General features: G+C 36.7%; 2 protein-coding genes across 2 annotated transcripts in view; one reads left to right on the plus strand and one right to left on the minus strand.

Moving 5' to 3' along the window:
- Positions 1-245: 245 nt before the first annotated feature.
- Positions 246-2788, minus strand: LOC134819990 (uncharacterized). The gene is made up of 8 exons (XM_063830150.1): positions 2680-2788; positions 2273-2429; positions 1885-1967; positions 1649-1764; positions 1358-1482; positions 1160-1229; positions 904-1046; positions 246-748 (listed from the first exon to the last, which is right to left on the minus strand). The coding sequence occupies exons 1-8, from the start codon at positions 2784-2786 to the stop codon at positions 482-484; spliced, it is 1068 nt and encodes a 355-aa protein (XP_063686220.1). The 5' UTR covers positions 2787-2788; the 3' UTR covers positions 246-481.
- Positions 2789-6310: 3522 nt separating this feature from the next.
- LOC134819956 (kinesin-like protein KIF14) overlaps positions 6311-16147 on the plus strand; it is a 33363-nt gene continuing 23526 nt past the window's right edge. The window contains exons 1-6 of the mRNA XM_063830119.1: positions 6311-6441; positions 12672-12769; positions 13009-13096; positions 13485-13558; positions 14085-14235; positions 14437-14580. Coding sequence (XP_063686189.1) covers positions 12680-12769; positions 13009-13096; positions 13485-13558; positions 14085-14235; positions 14437-14580 — 547 coding nt within the window. The 5' untranslated portion in view covers positions 6311-6441; positions 12672-12679. The remainder of the gene's footprint in view (positions 6442-12671; positions 12770-13008; positions 13097-13484; positions 13559-14084; positions 14236-14436; positions 14581-16147) is intronic.

The raw sequence follows: 16147 nt of genomic DNA on the forward strand, positions 1-16147 counted from the left end.
TCGTTTGTGTTTCCTTTGATTATTTTACCTGATTCACTTCTTGTTTCTACTCTGTTACATGACAGTAGTTAAATAAGTTATTTCTTAGTTATGATCATTGCATTCAGTTTAATTTGCAATTCCTCTAGAAGTCAAGGATACAGGACATTTGCTGTTTTAATAATGCTGTTATTGTATCAATCTATAGTATCATATCAATCTATAGTATCATATCAATACAATGCAATCAACTGTGGCATAATAAAGGCCACACAGATGCAGACCTTGCTATTGGCAAGGGGGAGGGGGAGGCATCAAATAGCTATAGAGGGCCGGGGGGACCAAAAAAAATGTTTGAAATGGCACAAAAACATTTTAGCAGGGAGCTGGCATGGAGGGGGAGGGGGCGACAAATGGTAACGTTTTGCCACTGGAAATCATATATCGCAAGTTTGAATGTTTTTAAAACTGTCATGCTTTCTTTAGTTTGTGCTGTGCTCAATTATACACCTTCAGATGTGCTGTGGATCTGAGAGGCACCTCTTCCTGTTCTTTGTGTTTTATTTCCTGATCTCACAGTGTTTTCAACATTACTGTATGAAGTGCTCCTTTGTGATTTGCTGTCATGATGTTTCCTGCATACCAATTCCCGTACTTTGTTCCTCAGTGGTGTATTCATCAAAGGGAGCAGGAAGGGTGTAAGCACACAGAAAAAGAATCTGCAGACATTTCCAACAAACTCACAGTTTCGGACGCTAAATGGGAGTTTCTGAAAATTAATATGAAGACGGTTTATTGTATCTAGGTATAATATTAATTAGGGTATTGCACACGATTTAATCAATTTTGAATTAATTGTTTTAACTTTAAGCTTTAATTTTACATATTATGAACATAATTTGTAAATTAAAAAATATCACTTGCCATGTGAAAGTAGTGAGCATAAGACAGAATAGCTATGGGTAGTTTGGTGCCAACAAAAACACACAGCAGCATTATAGTTATTCTTGCATTATAGAGGGACTGCTTTATTTTGTCCATACTGATTCCTGTTTCAGCTTCCACCTCTGAAAAAGTTATTTTTAGTTTGATTGGAAATAAAACAAAATTGAAGTCAAATTGTCATGTACCTTGTGTTAACTTTTCACAATGAAGAAATCGGCAATGATTTTAAACTTACTCTTATTGGTTCCAATCTTGCATTCTTCTCTAAATTGTTTTGTCATCCTACGAGCTTGTGCAGCTTTTACCTGTGCAAAACATTGAGGTAGTTCTTTATTTAGTAGGCCAGGATTGAATTGACTTGTAGGAATCTGGTGTATGGATAAAATTTGAATAAATCAATGTAAATTGTCGACATAAAAGATTATTTGCAGACCTGAACTGCAATGTACACAGCAACCACGCCCAAGATAGATGGTATGTAGATAGTACAGTTGCTCAGCCATATGTAAGCCATCAAATCAGAATTACTTCCAGCCATCCGACAGTACATCCGACTTCCTGTTTTGATATTTTAGTCTCAGTCATCACGTTAAAGTTGAAGTATGTTTTATAGTTTTATACCAAATAGCCGATCAATGCAATATTGATGATTGGTATTGTATGTTTTGCACTATTTTTCAGTCATTATACATTTGCAGAGTTCAAAACAGGTAAAGATCCTTACTGCTATGATGATATTCCACAAATTGTGTCATTAGAGGAATAACTGTTGGCACTGTGCCAAGTGCTACCATAGCCACATTTATCCACAGCGAATATTTGTTTTCCGTCCAAACTGTGCTGAAATTGATAGAAAAAATGAATTTTTTAGTTTTACTGTCTTGGATTTTTTAGATGTTTGGGACTTATAATATCATGTTATCTATCAAAGCATTATAAGGATTATAATTATATACATACCTAAACCACAGAGGTTCCATAACTGAGATCAGTCTCTCCACGCACATTCCAAGCATTGTTGTTAGCGATACGTTGTATAGCACCTAAATAGTGTTAATTTCAGGTCCTTAGTGCTATTCTGGATAAAGCAAATAAGATAATTCATTATTATTATCCTGTTTTGTTGTACCTGCCGCTTTTGATGTACAGTTAAACTCCAGTTTTATAGGAGTTTCGCAAATATCCCGTAAGTCAAATATCTAGGAAAGTTAGGGTTCTGGCATTTAAATACTGTTGGGGTGAAATAATTTCCTTGGTTAATAATCAGGGTTTATTTAATATTAGGTTGACATAGTAAATCTGGGATTGATTGCATAAGTATGTAATAGTATTATATGTTCTGGATTACCTCAATAGAGCATCCGTAAAAGTAATGGCAAACTTTGTCCATCAGTTCAAAGTCAGAATTGTAAGTTATCAGAATGTATGAGTAATAGATGGCTGCATTCAATATCGACACCGTCAACATGATAATAAATGGAAGATTTTTCATTTTCCTCAAGTTGCTGAAATAAAAAGATTTCATAATAATATCAATACTTCAAAAAACACCTTGTTCAAATCGCATTTTTTCTCCATTTGAACAAAATCAAAAAATTTATCTATGAGCAACCAAGTTGTAAAAATAATTCGAAGAGTTGCCATTTTTATATCGGTTTAATGTTAATCTACAAGTTCCTACAAGTTTCTACAAGACAGGTTATGTTTCGCCACTATTCAAGAAAGGCAGTAGATGTGAAGCTGGAAACTACAGACCTGTAACTTTGACCTCCAACGTTGTAAAAGTGTATGAAAGAGTGGTAAGGAAACATATAATGGTGGAGTATTTGGAAGCCAACAGTCTCTTGACCGATAAGCAGCATGGTTTCAGAGCGAATAGGAGCTGCTTGACTCAAATGCGCGGCCATTTTGACGACATCTACGAAGGGTTTACTCGTGGTGAAGATACAGATTCTATATATATCTGGATTACGCTAATATAAGGCGTTCGATAAAGTTGACTTGAACCTTCTCATCCACAAGCTGAAAAAATATGGGTTTCATGGCAAGCTAATAGAGTGGATAAAGTCCTTTCTGTTTGATCGTGAACAAGTAGTGGTGCTTAATGGAGTTCACTTGGACATCGCAAAAGTTTTAAGTGGTGTTCCCCAGGGAAGCGTTTTGGGGCCGCTTCTCTTTATCTTGTTCATCAATGATCTAGAACAAGTCGTGGATTCATCTAGGGTGAGTTTTTTTGCCGATGATACTAGGGTCTCCAAACAGATTGGCTGTTTTGAAGACTGTCAGTTGTTACAAGAAGATATCTATAAGATTCTTAACTGGTCACGTAGCAACAACATGAAGCTTCACGAGCAGAAGTTCGAGCTGTTAAATCACCTCCATAACAGTAAGAGCTCATTCCCCGAACTACCCTTCTTTGCCGAAACACTGCGTTACAAAGTACCTATCCAGTCAGGATATACTTTATCCTGTCGAAAACGTCCGAGATCTTGGAGTTATGGTCTCAAGTGATCGTAGCTGGTCGACACATATCAGCAACATGGTACCCAAAGCAAGGAGCACGCTATCTTGGGTATTCAGTGTGTTCAAAACTCGCGACAAGACCGTAATGACTACTCTCTATAAGTCACTAGTAAGAAGCCTACTGGAATATTGCTGCCCACCCTGGAGCCCTACCAAGGTGACTGAAATACAGCTGATAGAGAGGGTGCAAAGAACTTTCACCAGTCGTATTGGCGGTCTTCAACATCTCAACTATTGGGAAAGACTTGTACAGCTTAAATTGATGTCTCTACAGCGCAGACGGGAGAGGTATATCATCCTGATGATGTGGAAGATTCTCCATAATGTGGTACCAAACTGCTGTGATATCAAGTTCAAGGTGACCCCAAGACACGGTGATGTAGCTGTCATACCCTCATTGTCCAAGTCAAGTTCCGTACGCAACCAGTCACCAGGGACAAAAGGATTTCGCGATTATTTTGGCCAAAAATCGCGGTACCGCGAAATTTAACAGGCTGTACATTAAAGTATACATAAAATTTGTCGCGGAGAATGGGAAATTTCGCGATTTCGTACATGCCGCGAAATCCTTTTGTCCCTGCCAGTCACTGTACAACAGGTCTTTTGCAGTCCAAGGACCGAAACTGTGGAACATAGTGCCGCACACAGTAAAGGCTGATACATCCTTTGACATGTTTAAGTATAGTTTGTCGAACTTTCTTGCTTTGATACCGGACAACCCTCCGGTCGCCGGCTACAGCTGCAGTTGGTAAAACTCACTGGTTGACTACTCGCCATCCAGGTGGTCAGATATCTGATCTTCTGATGACCCTTCCGGCTCCACGGATGAACTCAACGAAGTAACGAAGTAAGTAATCCAATGTAGAAATTATTTCTGTTGTAATTTATTGTTGAACATTAATTAACTTGAAGTGTATTATTTAGCAGTTTACCTGTTTTTGAGAAGAACCATGAGAACAAGTCCATTAGCAACAATGGCAAATAATGATAAAACTGCCAGCGTTGCTAACAGTGTATGTATTTCCCACTGTTTAGCTCTTTCAAATCCCTCAATCCCAGAAAGGATCCTGTGATAAATTGGCAGTGTTAAATGCTTTGAATACCTCGGAATCAATTTACAATAACAGAAAATTTCAAGAGCACAGTGTACTAAACAAAGTGGTGTTACTGAAATAGTAAATTAATATAAAATGGTAGCATACTTCGATTTCTTTTTTGGGACATCTGGTATGAATAGAGTGTCGTTGGTAAGTAATTTAAATGTTGAGTTTAGGATGTGCGGAATCACATCGCCTGTCTTTCCTATTGACGATTCTCCCATATTACTGCATCACATTCAATGCCTACAATTATAAAGCTGTGTTTCTTACTGGAAGCAAGTTGATACTTAACAAGAAAATTCTGAAAGTGCTGGATTTCTTCAATCGTCTTCATATTATATATAGCCTGTAAGACGACAAATTAAATTGCACTCAAATATGTTACAGCATATTGACCTGCTTGTTAAAAGGGTTAATTTGACAGTGATAAATACCATCTTCACTTTATCGATGTTGGTGACTTGGTGCTGCACTTATCAGAGAATCTCGTCATCACAGTGCCAATAATATAGTACTTTCTTGACTGATACATTATATTATCAGTCAAGAAAATCCTATATCAATGTTTCACTTCGTAGAGCTGAGAAATAGGTTACAACTACAGGGGGGGGGGGGAGTCAGTAGCCATACGTTGGGTCATATACCACCGCCGTGTTTTATATTTGAGAGTTGTTGCTTTGCAGATGGCATACTGTACCTACTTGTTCGAGGATTCCGTCACAAAAATTTGAAAATTCGATTTTTTCTTTTTTTTGGGGATTTAAAATGACAAAGTTATCAAGCAATTTGTTTATCTCGTTAGCAAAATTGATTGGGTACTCAATTATTACCCAATTCCGACGACACCGCAATTGAGCTCTCTGCACGATTCCCATAATGCGGATGTAGCCTCAACCCAATCACCTGATCACACGTAATGAAAAAACTCGTTATGCTTCATATCTCGGTCACCTGAGAAGCTAGAACTCTCATTTCTTCAGGACAAACGTAATTTAAATGGTCAAACACCATTCAATAAAATTTGGCTCGATCCGACTATCCAAACCATCAAATAAATGCGAAAATGAACCTTGATATGCAAAAAATGAAAACGAATATTTTTCCATTTGACAAATTCCTCGAACCAGTGGTGGTAGGAAGTCATACCAGAAAGAATTATTTCAATTGGGCACTAAGTGACTGAGCTATTAAGGCCAACGTATGACTTTTGCCCCCCCCCCCCCCCCCCCCCCTGTACATTATTTCATACATACCAAATTTGATGCTGTTTTCTGGGGAGGTATAGTGCGCACCCTGTGAGGAAACGAAGCTGCTTCTCAGTTACCCAGGTCTCAAATTTGAAAATACTTTTCTGACAATTTTTTTTTTCCTTCACAAGAAATCAGAATTGCGTCTAATTTTAAGTGTCACCCTTAAAAATTAAGGGTGACACTTAATCGTGAATTTGGTGAATACTATTTTTAAATTTGCCACTTAAACTCCTTTTTAAGTGCGACCTCATACTTAAAACGCTTGGTGAATACGGGCCTTATATACTGCCTTTGAAAAGTTGAATCATTATTCATGAGTTTATAAGTAAGTCAAAAAGTTTGTGGTAAGTTCGATTTTAACCACGAGATTACTATATCGTAGTTTCGTCACAGATCTTATCTTAACTGAAGTTAATTTATCTTACAATGAATTAGTTATTCACTTTAAATAATTCTTTGCTTATCTAATTGCTATGGTGTAGATTATTATTGTACTAACAATTTTTTGTTTTAAATTTAGTATGGTTTCTTGAAACATGAAAGCTACCGGTTCTCATTCATGAGCATCAGCTAAGAGAGCTAAAGGCTAGAACGTGACCGGAAGCTGTTGGCTCCTCTCCACAGCTCCACTCGCTAGTCTCCAGGTAAATTTTTATAGCTTAATACTAAAATTGGAATTATAGTACATCAATTTATAGCTGGGGCAGATGTTGTACTCACATGATCATGTGAATACTGAATAGGCATTGTTTGTGAAAGATTCTTTTACAGACCTAGAGGAATGAGGATTCAATAGTAGTCCCGTGCGTCTAGAGTTAATCATCCATTCACAATGTCTGAATCACAGCAAATTTACTAATTTTTATTGCTTTCAAGAGGATACCTTAAAAGTTGGAGGTTTGGTGTTTTTCATTTTAAATCCTGGCAATATTGCAACATATCATAATGATGCAGCACTGAAAATGTAATTTGAAGTAGAATAATGAAAAATCATCTCGAATTGACACGCAGATCGACAATTAGACATAAATAAATTTGTAGCTTAACTCACATTTGCATTTATTGGTCACGTTATTATAACGTCTCCTTAATTCCTTGGCATGTCATTATAAATTTGATCTTACTTCGTAATTCGTATGTTAGTTTGTTTGTAATCATGTGATTGTAACCGTCTTAAGCTGTGACACTTGTTTTAGTCGCTATGCCATTCACTTTCGTTTAAATTTTTTCCAACATGAACACTTACAGTTTGAAGAAAGCGGAATAAAAATCATGAAATTTTACCACATCCGAAAAAAACTGTGATCTTAAGTTAATCTTCACGTGGTAATCCACCACGTCCTGCTTACTATTTCATTCCTCTATTTTTAAATATTAGGTTTCGTGTGCACGAGATTTCCGGAATGGTTAATCAACGTTTCAATCTTACTGATCAATGATCATGCATATTTCTTTGAAGGTATCAATTATTGTCGGTGAAACGAAACAACGTGGATTCGACAAAGGAAATTAAAGTTCTTTAAATTTATTTTCCTTCTCTTTTTGCGACACGAGAGTTGCTTCAGATCAAACGGTTTCCTTGTCCATCCGATCATAATCACGTTGCTTATACTTCTTAATAATTGTAATTAATTTGTGGTGCAGATATAGGCTTTAAAAATTATAATATAATTTCTAGAATATGAATACGGTGCTGTTACATATTATTATGTACCGGCACCGTTTTCATAATTCATATTCTAGAAACATACGTTTTAAAATCGGTAAAATTCGAAACAAAGGTAGTGCGGCTGTAGGTCTAAAGTATTAAATTTAAAGACGGATAAAAACAGACGAAAAACCGTCATAAGACGGCACAACATTCTAGAAGTCATAGCACCGAGCCGAGAAGTACGATATTTATTCTGTAACAAGCAAACTATCCCGTTTAGTTTTGAAAAGATCTCAGAGTTAGTTCAAGTTTATCAAAGTTTTTCGATGTGATCATTTTTTCGATTGTATGTACACTGTACAGTAATACCCTGATTTACCGCGGAGTTTGCTAAAAAGCCGCGGTAAATCGGGCCAGGGTTTGGCAAACCCGGTTTGCGGTAAATCGGAGTTTTGATTGTTTACATTATGTAATAATATGTATGTTAAGTCCTATTTAGGGGAAGGAAATGGTTGCGGTAAATCGGGGTTTGCGGTAAATCGGGGTTTGCGGTAAATTGTAGTTTTACTGTACTTATCTCTACTGTATACAGTAGAGAATCTAAAATTTGTGTTACTGATTTATAGTGAGATATGAATGTGGTCCAATTCACTCCGACCATCCTCTTTTAGATAGAGCTTTTTTCGTTATATATATATATGTCTTTTCTTACAAAAACCACGGTGCAGTTATTGACTGATATTTTCGAACTGATAGTCAATATGAATATTTAAAGAATTTCGTCTAATGACGGTCAATCATTCCATTGCATAGAGGCATAAAGTATCAAGATCAATGAAGCTGAGTGACCATTTCCAACCACCGGCTTGCCGCAATGTGGCTTAAAAAGACAATTGGATGTTTAGAGATAGTTAGACTAGTGGAGAGTGAGTGGGGGGGAGAAGGGGGAGGAGTCGTTTGAGGGGTCACAAAGTGGACAATTATAGAATTATTCAATTAAATCAAGCTGAACTAGGCAAGGGTTATGTTTCTCTGCATCTAGCCTTTATTTCGATTCTGCTGAATAATTTAAGGCATCTAATTTTACCGCTGTGTAGATTGGATGTAAAAACTTTCTGTTACATTTTACTTACATCTTTACTACTGTAGTAATTTTCGGTACTTAACCTTGTCGCTGTCTCGTCCTTTTTTTAAGAGATCTCATGATTATCCAGATTAGGGACGATTGAGCCCACTTTAATGTCTTTCCTTAGGGTTCTACTAAGCCCTTTAGTAATTTGGTAACTTTAAACTTAATTTGTCATCGTATTTGCTTTTCTGGTGGTACTCAATAACATTAACAGTTCAGATGCGCATCAAATTATATTGTGCGTATTGAGCATATCGGTAATCGGAATGTAAAGAATTGGTTATTATTTACATTTTGAAAATATAATACTTCAAGAACAGTGAAATAATTGTTTCCACTGACACACCTTTGTTTTGCTTTATTATATGCCTTTCTCTTATCTTGGATTTTCTCCAATATCTTGTCAATGCCCCACTACATCAGGAAGTTTGATAATGTAATTTAAATTAACGTTTAAGTTTATTCTATAAACGATAATATAATTTATAAAGGCGTCAACTAACGGTGATGGGCGTTAACCTCAGTTTATCTTTTGTCCAACATTGCAAGGATTGCATCATAGTATTCAGTAAGCCGCCTTAAACCAGGTTTATAAGCCGCTTTAAAATTCGAATATTAGAGAATGATCATGCAACATGACCGTCACACTGTTGCTTAAAACGTTTTACGTAAATACCAATATGTTACATGAATGAGTCTTATTCAGTTTATCTTGAACGTACGGCGTTTTACTTTATTCGCCAATTTAAAGATATCCCCGAAGTTAAACTGGCCTTTTGATCCCGAGCCAAGCATGAAGTTCAGTGTGTGACCTGAATAACACATGGCACCATTTATTGTCGCTTCTCCGTGCTATTCAGCTACAGATAGCTGCTCCAGCATATTATTTTCCTTCCCAGAACTTTCTTGGAATCTATTCACAAATCACGATAATATCTCGGAAATGTCCATCCTCCCACTTTCCGGTCCCAAACCAAACCACCAATGAACGCCCACAACTCCAACTCTGTCTCGCTGCAACCCCCTCCTCCCACTTCTCTATTTCAACAACAAACACAGCACTATTTTAACTATTTTTATTTTAACACATTTTAAACGTTGCTCCCCCACGTGTTTATACTACAGACAATCTCTGCTTATCAGCTGAGATGGCGTGCTGTGGAATTCCGGGTCCATATTGCTGTGTTTTGTGGGTGGGGGAGGGGGTGATCTGCTGATGTAGGAGGAGATGATGGAGGACTGGAATGTTCCATTATAGATGAGGGTTTCCTTCCGATGGTGAAACTTTCCCATGCCTGCTTTTAACATTTGTAGTCTGTTACACCGTGTTTTGAATTGGTAACTCCTACAGTTAAGTATTTAAAGAAGTCGGCGGAGTAGAATCGAATTTTCCAGTTTCACTTTTACTGAACTGTTCTGAAAGCCGTCCTGTTTTTTGCTAACCGTCCTGCTTTCGCTAAACTTCAATCGGCTCATTAATATCGGATACCTTTATCGGCAAACGCCCATCTAACATCTTATACAGTGGCCATAGAGAGCATAAAAACAAAGCCATGAGCTCATAATTCTTGTATCGTAGAAAGATGGACTATAGTAACATTTTATAACTGTGCACAATCATAGTTGTACTTTGCTTATGTTGTAATGTACCGACCAATAGGATAGGGGCGCTGGAATTTTCTCACAGCAAACAATCGATATTCTTGTATCTTGACTTGATGTGTTACTTTGAAGTGTAAACTGTGCTGAGTTCATTACGAGTTTGTAAGAATCAGAATGGTTACATTTTAAAAGAACCCATCTGACACCTCATGTATCATATAGTAAAGGAACAGCTTAGTAATCAGTATCCATGGAAACAAAAGGATAATTTACAGATAGATCAAATATTTATATTATGTTGTACTGAAGTTGATTTTGGTCGATGTCCAATTTCTCACGGGGCAATGCCGAATAATTATCGAAGATGTCAATTTGTAAAAGAGCAATGAGCACACTATTGCTGCCAGCATTTCATAATTTCTGATTACCTTTTGGCTTTTGGTCGACAAATGTGGGATTGAGTTGCTTGTTTATGATATTTGAGATCTACATTATAGTAATTTATATATCCTTGCCTTATTAGTTCAATTAGGTTCGATTGGGTTATTTACTTACCGTAAGGCTAAAGTTTACCGACTAAGTCTGCACAAAATTTTGTAGTCATTAATTAAGTTAGTATCAGCTTGAGTAGATACTAATGTAGTTTAAGGTGTATATGTATACATTTTAGGATAAGTGTGTATACCTGCCTGTTAACCAGAGTATCACATTTTCGTGAAGTTCGCATTTCATCTTTGTTATTCTAAGTCCATTTAACCGTGGTTTTTAGTTTCAGTAATCAATCATTTCTTTGCACTATCAATTATTGTGACAGACTGCGTGTAAATCTGTGTTGCTGACTCACTAAAGTTATTTGTACCTCTGGACTTTATTTGAAAAAAGGTTTCCAGGCTTCATTTTATTTTTAATTTCTCAAAATTCGTTCAATACCTTCAATAGACCATTCTATCAGAAGCCAATCCTTTGAACATCTTTTTTCTGAATATTCTAGCTGCTACGGTAGATACGATCGATGAGCATTCAGCATACCATGACCATTACATAATACATGTCAAACTCCAAAGGATACAGATAATACATGTTAAACTCACTTCCGAAGGATACCAATGTCACGTGACTTCTCACTGCGACGATTATCAGTCCGACTATCAATTCCAGAGCCCCCTGGTCCCTGAACTAAACTAATTCTGTTTTGTCTAAGTTTGACTAATGCTTGACAGCAACTGTCTCCATCTGCCCTGTACTTAACTCTGCTTCTGTCTGCTTGTCAAACACGGCTCACTATTTCATGATTGTTTACTTTATCAGGAGGATCGAGCTATGATGTGCTATTTCTGTGCTGCGCGTGCATAATTATTTAGTGCTTGATAAATTGGCTAATGTTTCTGATGTTATAATCTTTTGTGCCGTTTTCTTTTTGTTATGGTAACATAACACATACGAAAAATTACGATTCTGATAACTTAATAGCTTATAAAAGTATAAGAGTTGATCTTTTGTGTGAGTTTATGAATAGAATTATATCACTAACGTTTGCAGCTTTTGTTGATTTGGAAGTTTTAAAAGACAGAAACAAAGGAGAATGGACGTGTATAATGTTATTGCGGCTACGAAACGAAAACTGACAACATCCGCTGACGCGGTTATTGATAGCGAAAATTTTTGTTTTAAATACGTATGAAATATATACCATGTACGTATTTTTACCTGAATTTTGGGCTGATCGTCATTTACCAAAACTGTCATAGAGATATTTAGCTAGTTTAATCAATAACCATATATATAATGGCAGATTAAGTCTTCAATCATTGATAAACAAATTGGTTACGTTAGTAATTGATAGGCTTCCTCCCGTATCCGATTTCTCAATTACTGTCAAACTTATAAGCTATAGCTCAACAAGGTTTTTTTGCAAGATAGTGTATATAGAATTCGTCATCGTTGTTATTACTAATACGGTAGTATGTTCGGTGCCTTTCCTTTCAATTAAAATGAACGTTGTTTGTATTCTTCGTAGTATCCTAGTTAATTTCAGCTAGTTTTTAACGGTTAGCCAATAGCCATCTTTTAGAGGGGCTAGACTCTAGACCACTAATTAGTAATTAAGACACTTGGTATAATTAACATAAACCCTCTATCTATGGTGCACGCAATAGTATTATAGGGAATAAAATATAAGGATAAGCTATCTATATATAATAGTCTATGTTCACTGTATGTCATAGTTCCCAAAGTTGAAAATCCGTTTGGCGCGGCTGTTCAAGTTTGATCCACCTTGTTCAGACTGAACGAGCTCGCGATAGGGAAAATTAGCAGAGACTTTGACGTCGCGCGCAATCTCCAAATCGCTTATACGCGTTAAAAGTCTAACTCTTTATCCGTTTCCGTGACATGTTTTTGTGAATTCAAAGTAGTTGGCGGCAATTTTGTGAACATATAATTACATCTTCCATGACCCACGTAAGTAATTGTGTCAACTTTTACTCTTTTAGGTCAAGCAATGAAAGACAGAATCAAAGTAATAGCGAGATTTAGACCGGGCGTCCCATCAAACATTTACGATGTCAGAGAAGGCTCAGTGTTTGTAGATGTAAGTATGGGGGGGGGGGGGGGGGGGGCCCCCCCCAAGTATTCTGTAATCAGAAGTAAATAGCTTAGCTATACTCTTGGGAATTGACTGAAGCGCTTTATAATTAGTGATTATTGCGTAGATGTCAACAAGCATTCCAGTTTTATTTTCCTAGGTGCCCTATTAATGGTTGGAATTTACTACAGTTTTCAATTTCAACCACTCAAGTTATTCAATAAAAGTTTACTTCGAATTTTCAGGGGAAACCATACACGTATGACAGCGTCCTTGATCCGCAGAGTAGCCAGGAAGCAGTTTACAACAGTACAGCTAAACCTATCGTGCAAGGTTGGTTCACTTCTTATGCCCTCCGAGCGGACAATTTCTAAAAAGTCATGCAAAAATGTCTACCAAGACTCTTCGTGTTTAGAGGGAGAGTTCTCCCCTTGTTTAAAAAGTTTTGTTTCTTATTTTAAATATTCAAATGAAGCAAAAGAAGGGTCAACGTTGTGCTACCAGCTTGAGGAGGCCTCAAGTGGCAGTAACATTAACAATTCTTTCTGAGGATAATTTTGTCTATATTCTCGGCTATAAGATAAATCCTTGTGGTCTGGCTACAAGGCAACACTGTCATTTTCAACATACCAGGTGTTACTTTCAGTAAAGTCTCTTCTTACTTTGATAATTTATGTTAAAAAATAAGAGTTGGATTTGTGATAGTTTGTTTTTTTTTCAGAACTGTTAAAGGGATACAACGCTACAATATTTGTGTACGGACAGACATCGAGCGGCAAGACGTACACAATGGAGGTACTGTATTCACTCTAGTAGATATAGACTTGGCTAGGACTGTGATAGCAAAACACATTTATTTTGACTCGTGGTTGGTCATCATATTATGTGTCTATACAAACTTCTCCCTAACTTTCTTATTGAATTCACTCATCTGATCTGCTAAAAGCTGCCTTGATGATCCATCTTACTATATATAAAGCGAGACGATATATATATATCTGTGCCATTTTACTGACACCACGGCATCAACTTTAACGCGACTTTCCGCAAAAACCGTAAAAGATATACAACTGAAACTTTTTTGACTGGGTCAAATGCTTTTATGCTTTTCAAATCAGTATGAAAAAATGAAAAATTGGCCAAGGAATAGAAGTTTTAGAGCCCAAAATTTGGACCCCCAAGTGGTGTCAAAAACGCGAATTAAATAGGTAATAATTATTTTAGTCTCTTGAGTCTTGACACCATTTTAGGGTTATACGGGTTCCTGCTAGTCCATACAAAGTGTGTAGTTAATCTGTTTCTCAATAAAAACACTCTCCAGGGAGACCTAAGTGGGAGGAAACGCGGTATCATACCACGTGTGGTGGGGGACATCTTCTCTCACATTGCAAAGATGGAGGACAAAGCCGAGTTCACCATCAAGATTGCTTATTACGAGATTTATATGGAGAAGATTCGGGATCTGCTCGATCGTGAGTAAACTTAAACTTTGAAATATCTCACTAGTCAACGATCATGATGGTTTAAATCCTGCTCTCTTCAAGAGACAGAAAACATCTGCTGATTTTAACCTCAAATATAATATGAAATGATTTCAAGAAATCTCTTTGAAGTAAACATAATTTCCACGTATTGCTTTTATTTCCCACGCCGATAAATACGTCTGAACTCAGCAAACAAGAAGAATCTGAGTATACACGAGGACAAGGCTAAGACGACGTATGTGAAGAATGTTACGGAGCAGTTTGTGGACTCTTCAGCTCAGATTCTGGAGTTGCTGAAGGAGGGGAAGAGGAACAGATCAGTCGCAGTCACTGGTAAGTTCAGACTTGTAATTTAGACTTGTGATTTGATGGTGTAAATACCAATTTGCAAAGATGTAACTAGTGATAAAATGAAAACAGTGATACAATTTATCTTTTAAAAACACGTAGACAGATACACAATTTGCCTTTTATCGGTTATATTGGTTTATATCTTTATCACACACTTCGCAATTCGCATCAATTATTTCTTTTGGCATCACAATACGGAGCTATCTCGTACATATAAATACTAAATAGTCTCATAATGAAGTCCTACAACTGAGTTTTAATTCTGAATATTTTATCATGACGGTCGTAGTTACGAGTCTTAACGCTTGGTATTGTTATCAAGTTTTTCCCTTGTTCGAGATAGACGTGTGATGTTTGCTTTAGTTGCTGCTGTGAAGGGGTTTATAAAAACCGAAGGTGAGTCGAGGAATGCTTGCCATCCTTCTCGTAATGTTTCCTGAAAATTCAATCGATTGGTGCCTCGGCTTAAATTTAACTATCAGTATAATAGTCAGGCAAGTAGAAAAAGCAAAATGAAAGCCAGAAACATTAAAACGTTAAAACGTGGAAATGATGAAAAGTGTTGAGTATCTTACGGATAGTTTCTCAGATGTAGTCTTGTTATTTTCAGTATCTTGTATCTCAGTTAGTTCCTCGTCTACTGCTACTTTCTGGTATCCGCCACCAGACATTTAATTATTGTCCCTGATGCAAGTCATCAATCTTACTTTTACTAAAAAGTGCATTAAGTTACTGGGGTGTACTGGAAATAAGGAAGGGAAAAAGTGAACAAGTATTGAGTTCTATTACATGATTTAAATTCCCAAGGAATGGTTCCCAATTAACAAACAATTCTATAACTCTTCTTGATAATACCGTAAACACAGGATTGATCAGAACGTAAAAGTGATGGAGTCAACTGAATTTAGATATGTGGTGTAACATGGTACTCGTTAAATCCCAACATTCCGACAAAATTATTATCTTATCGTGAGTGAAGTGGCTCTAACACTTATATCGCTCCTAGATCATGAGATATCAATTACAATTCTATATCTCACAGAGGAACTCGATATATCCTGTAATCCAATTCATGAAAATCTTTTCTTATCAAACTGAGAAATTTCGTCAAATTTAGCAAAACTTCGAATACGGTTCAATTATAATATCTCAAACATTATGAACCGAATATGGAACCATAAAATACAAGCCTCGTCAACGTTCAATGAGCCACTAAATGTATTTACAATACAGAAACGAGTGACAGTCCGTACAGAGATGTTTAATTAAACCGGGTACAGAGTACAGAGTGTATCCCATATGTTCATTATGTACCGACTACTGAGTGTGTTCAACATCCTAGAACCTTGCCTAGACGTCTAGTAATGACTAATGAGTAATACTGGGCCAAAGTGGAAAGTTTGTTCGAATAGATGAAAAAAGTATAACAAAAGGAAATCAGAAAATACAACACTGTAGAACCATACAATATGCTGATATGATAGTAGATCTAGAGTGTAAACTGTTGTGTGCACTATACGACTAGTGCAAGTGTGCACTGTACACTATA

This window comes from Bolinopsis microptera, chromosome 8 (assembly GCF_026151205.1).
Source record: "Bolinopsis microptera isolate Bmic1 chromosome 8, MBARI_Bmic_1.0, whole genome shotgun sequence".
Taxonomy (NCBI): Eukaryota; Metazoa; Ctenophora; class Tentaculata; order Lobata; family Bolinopsidae; genus Bolinopsis; species Bolinopsis microptera.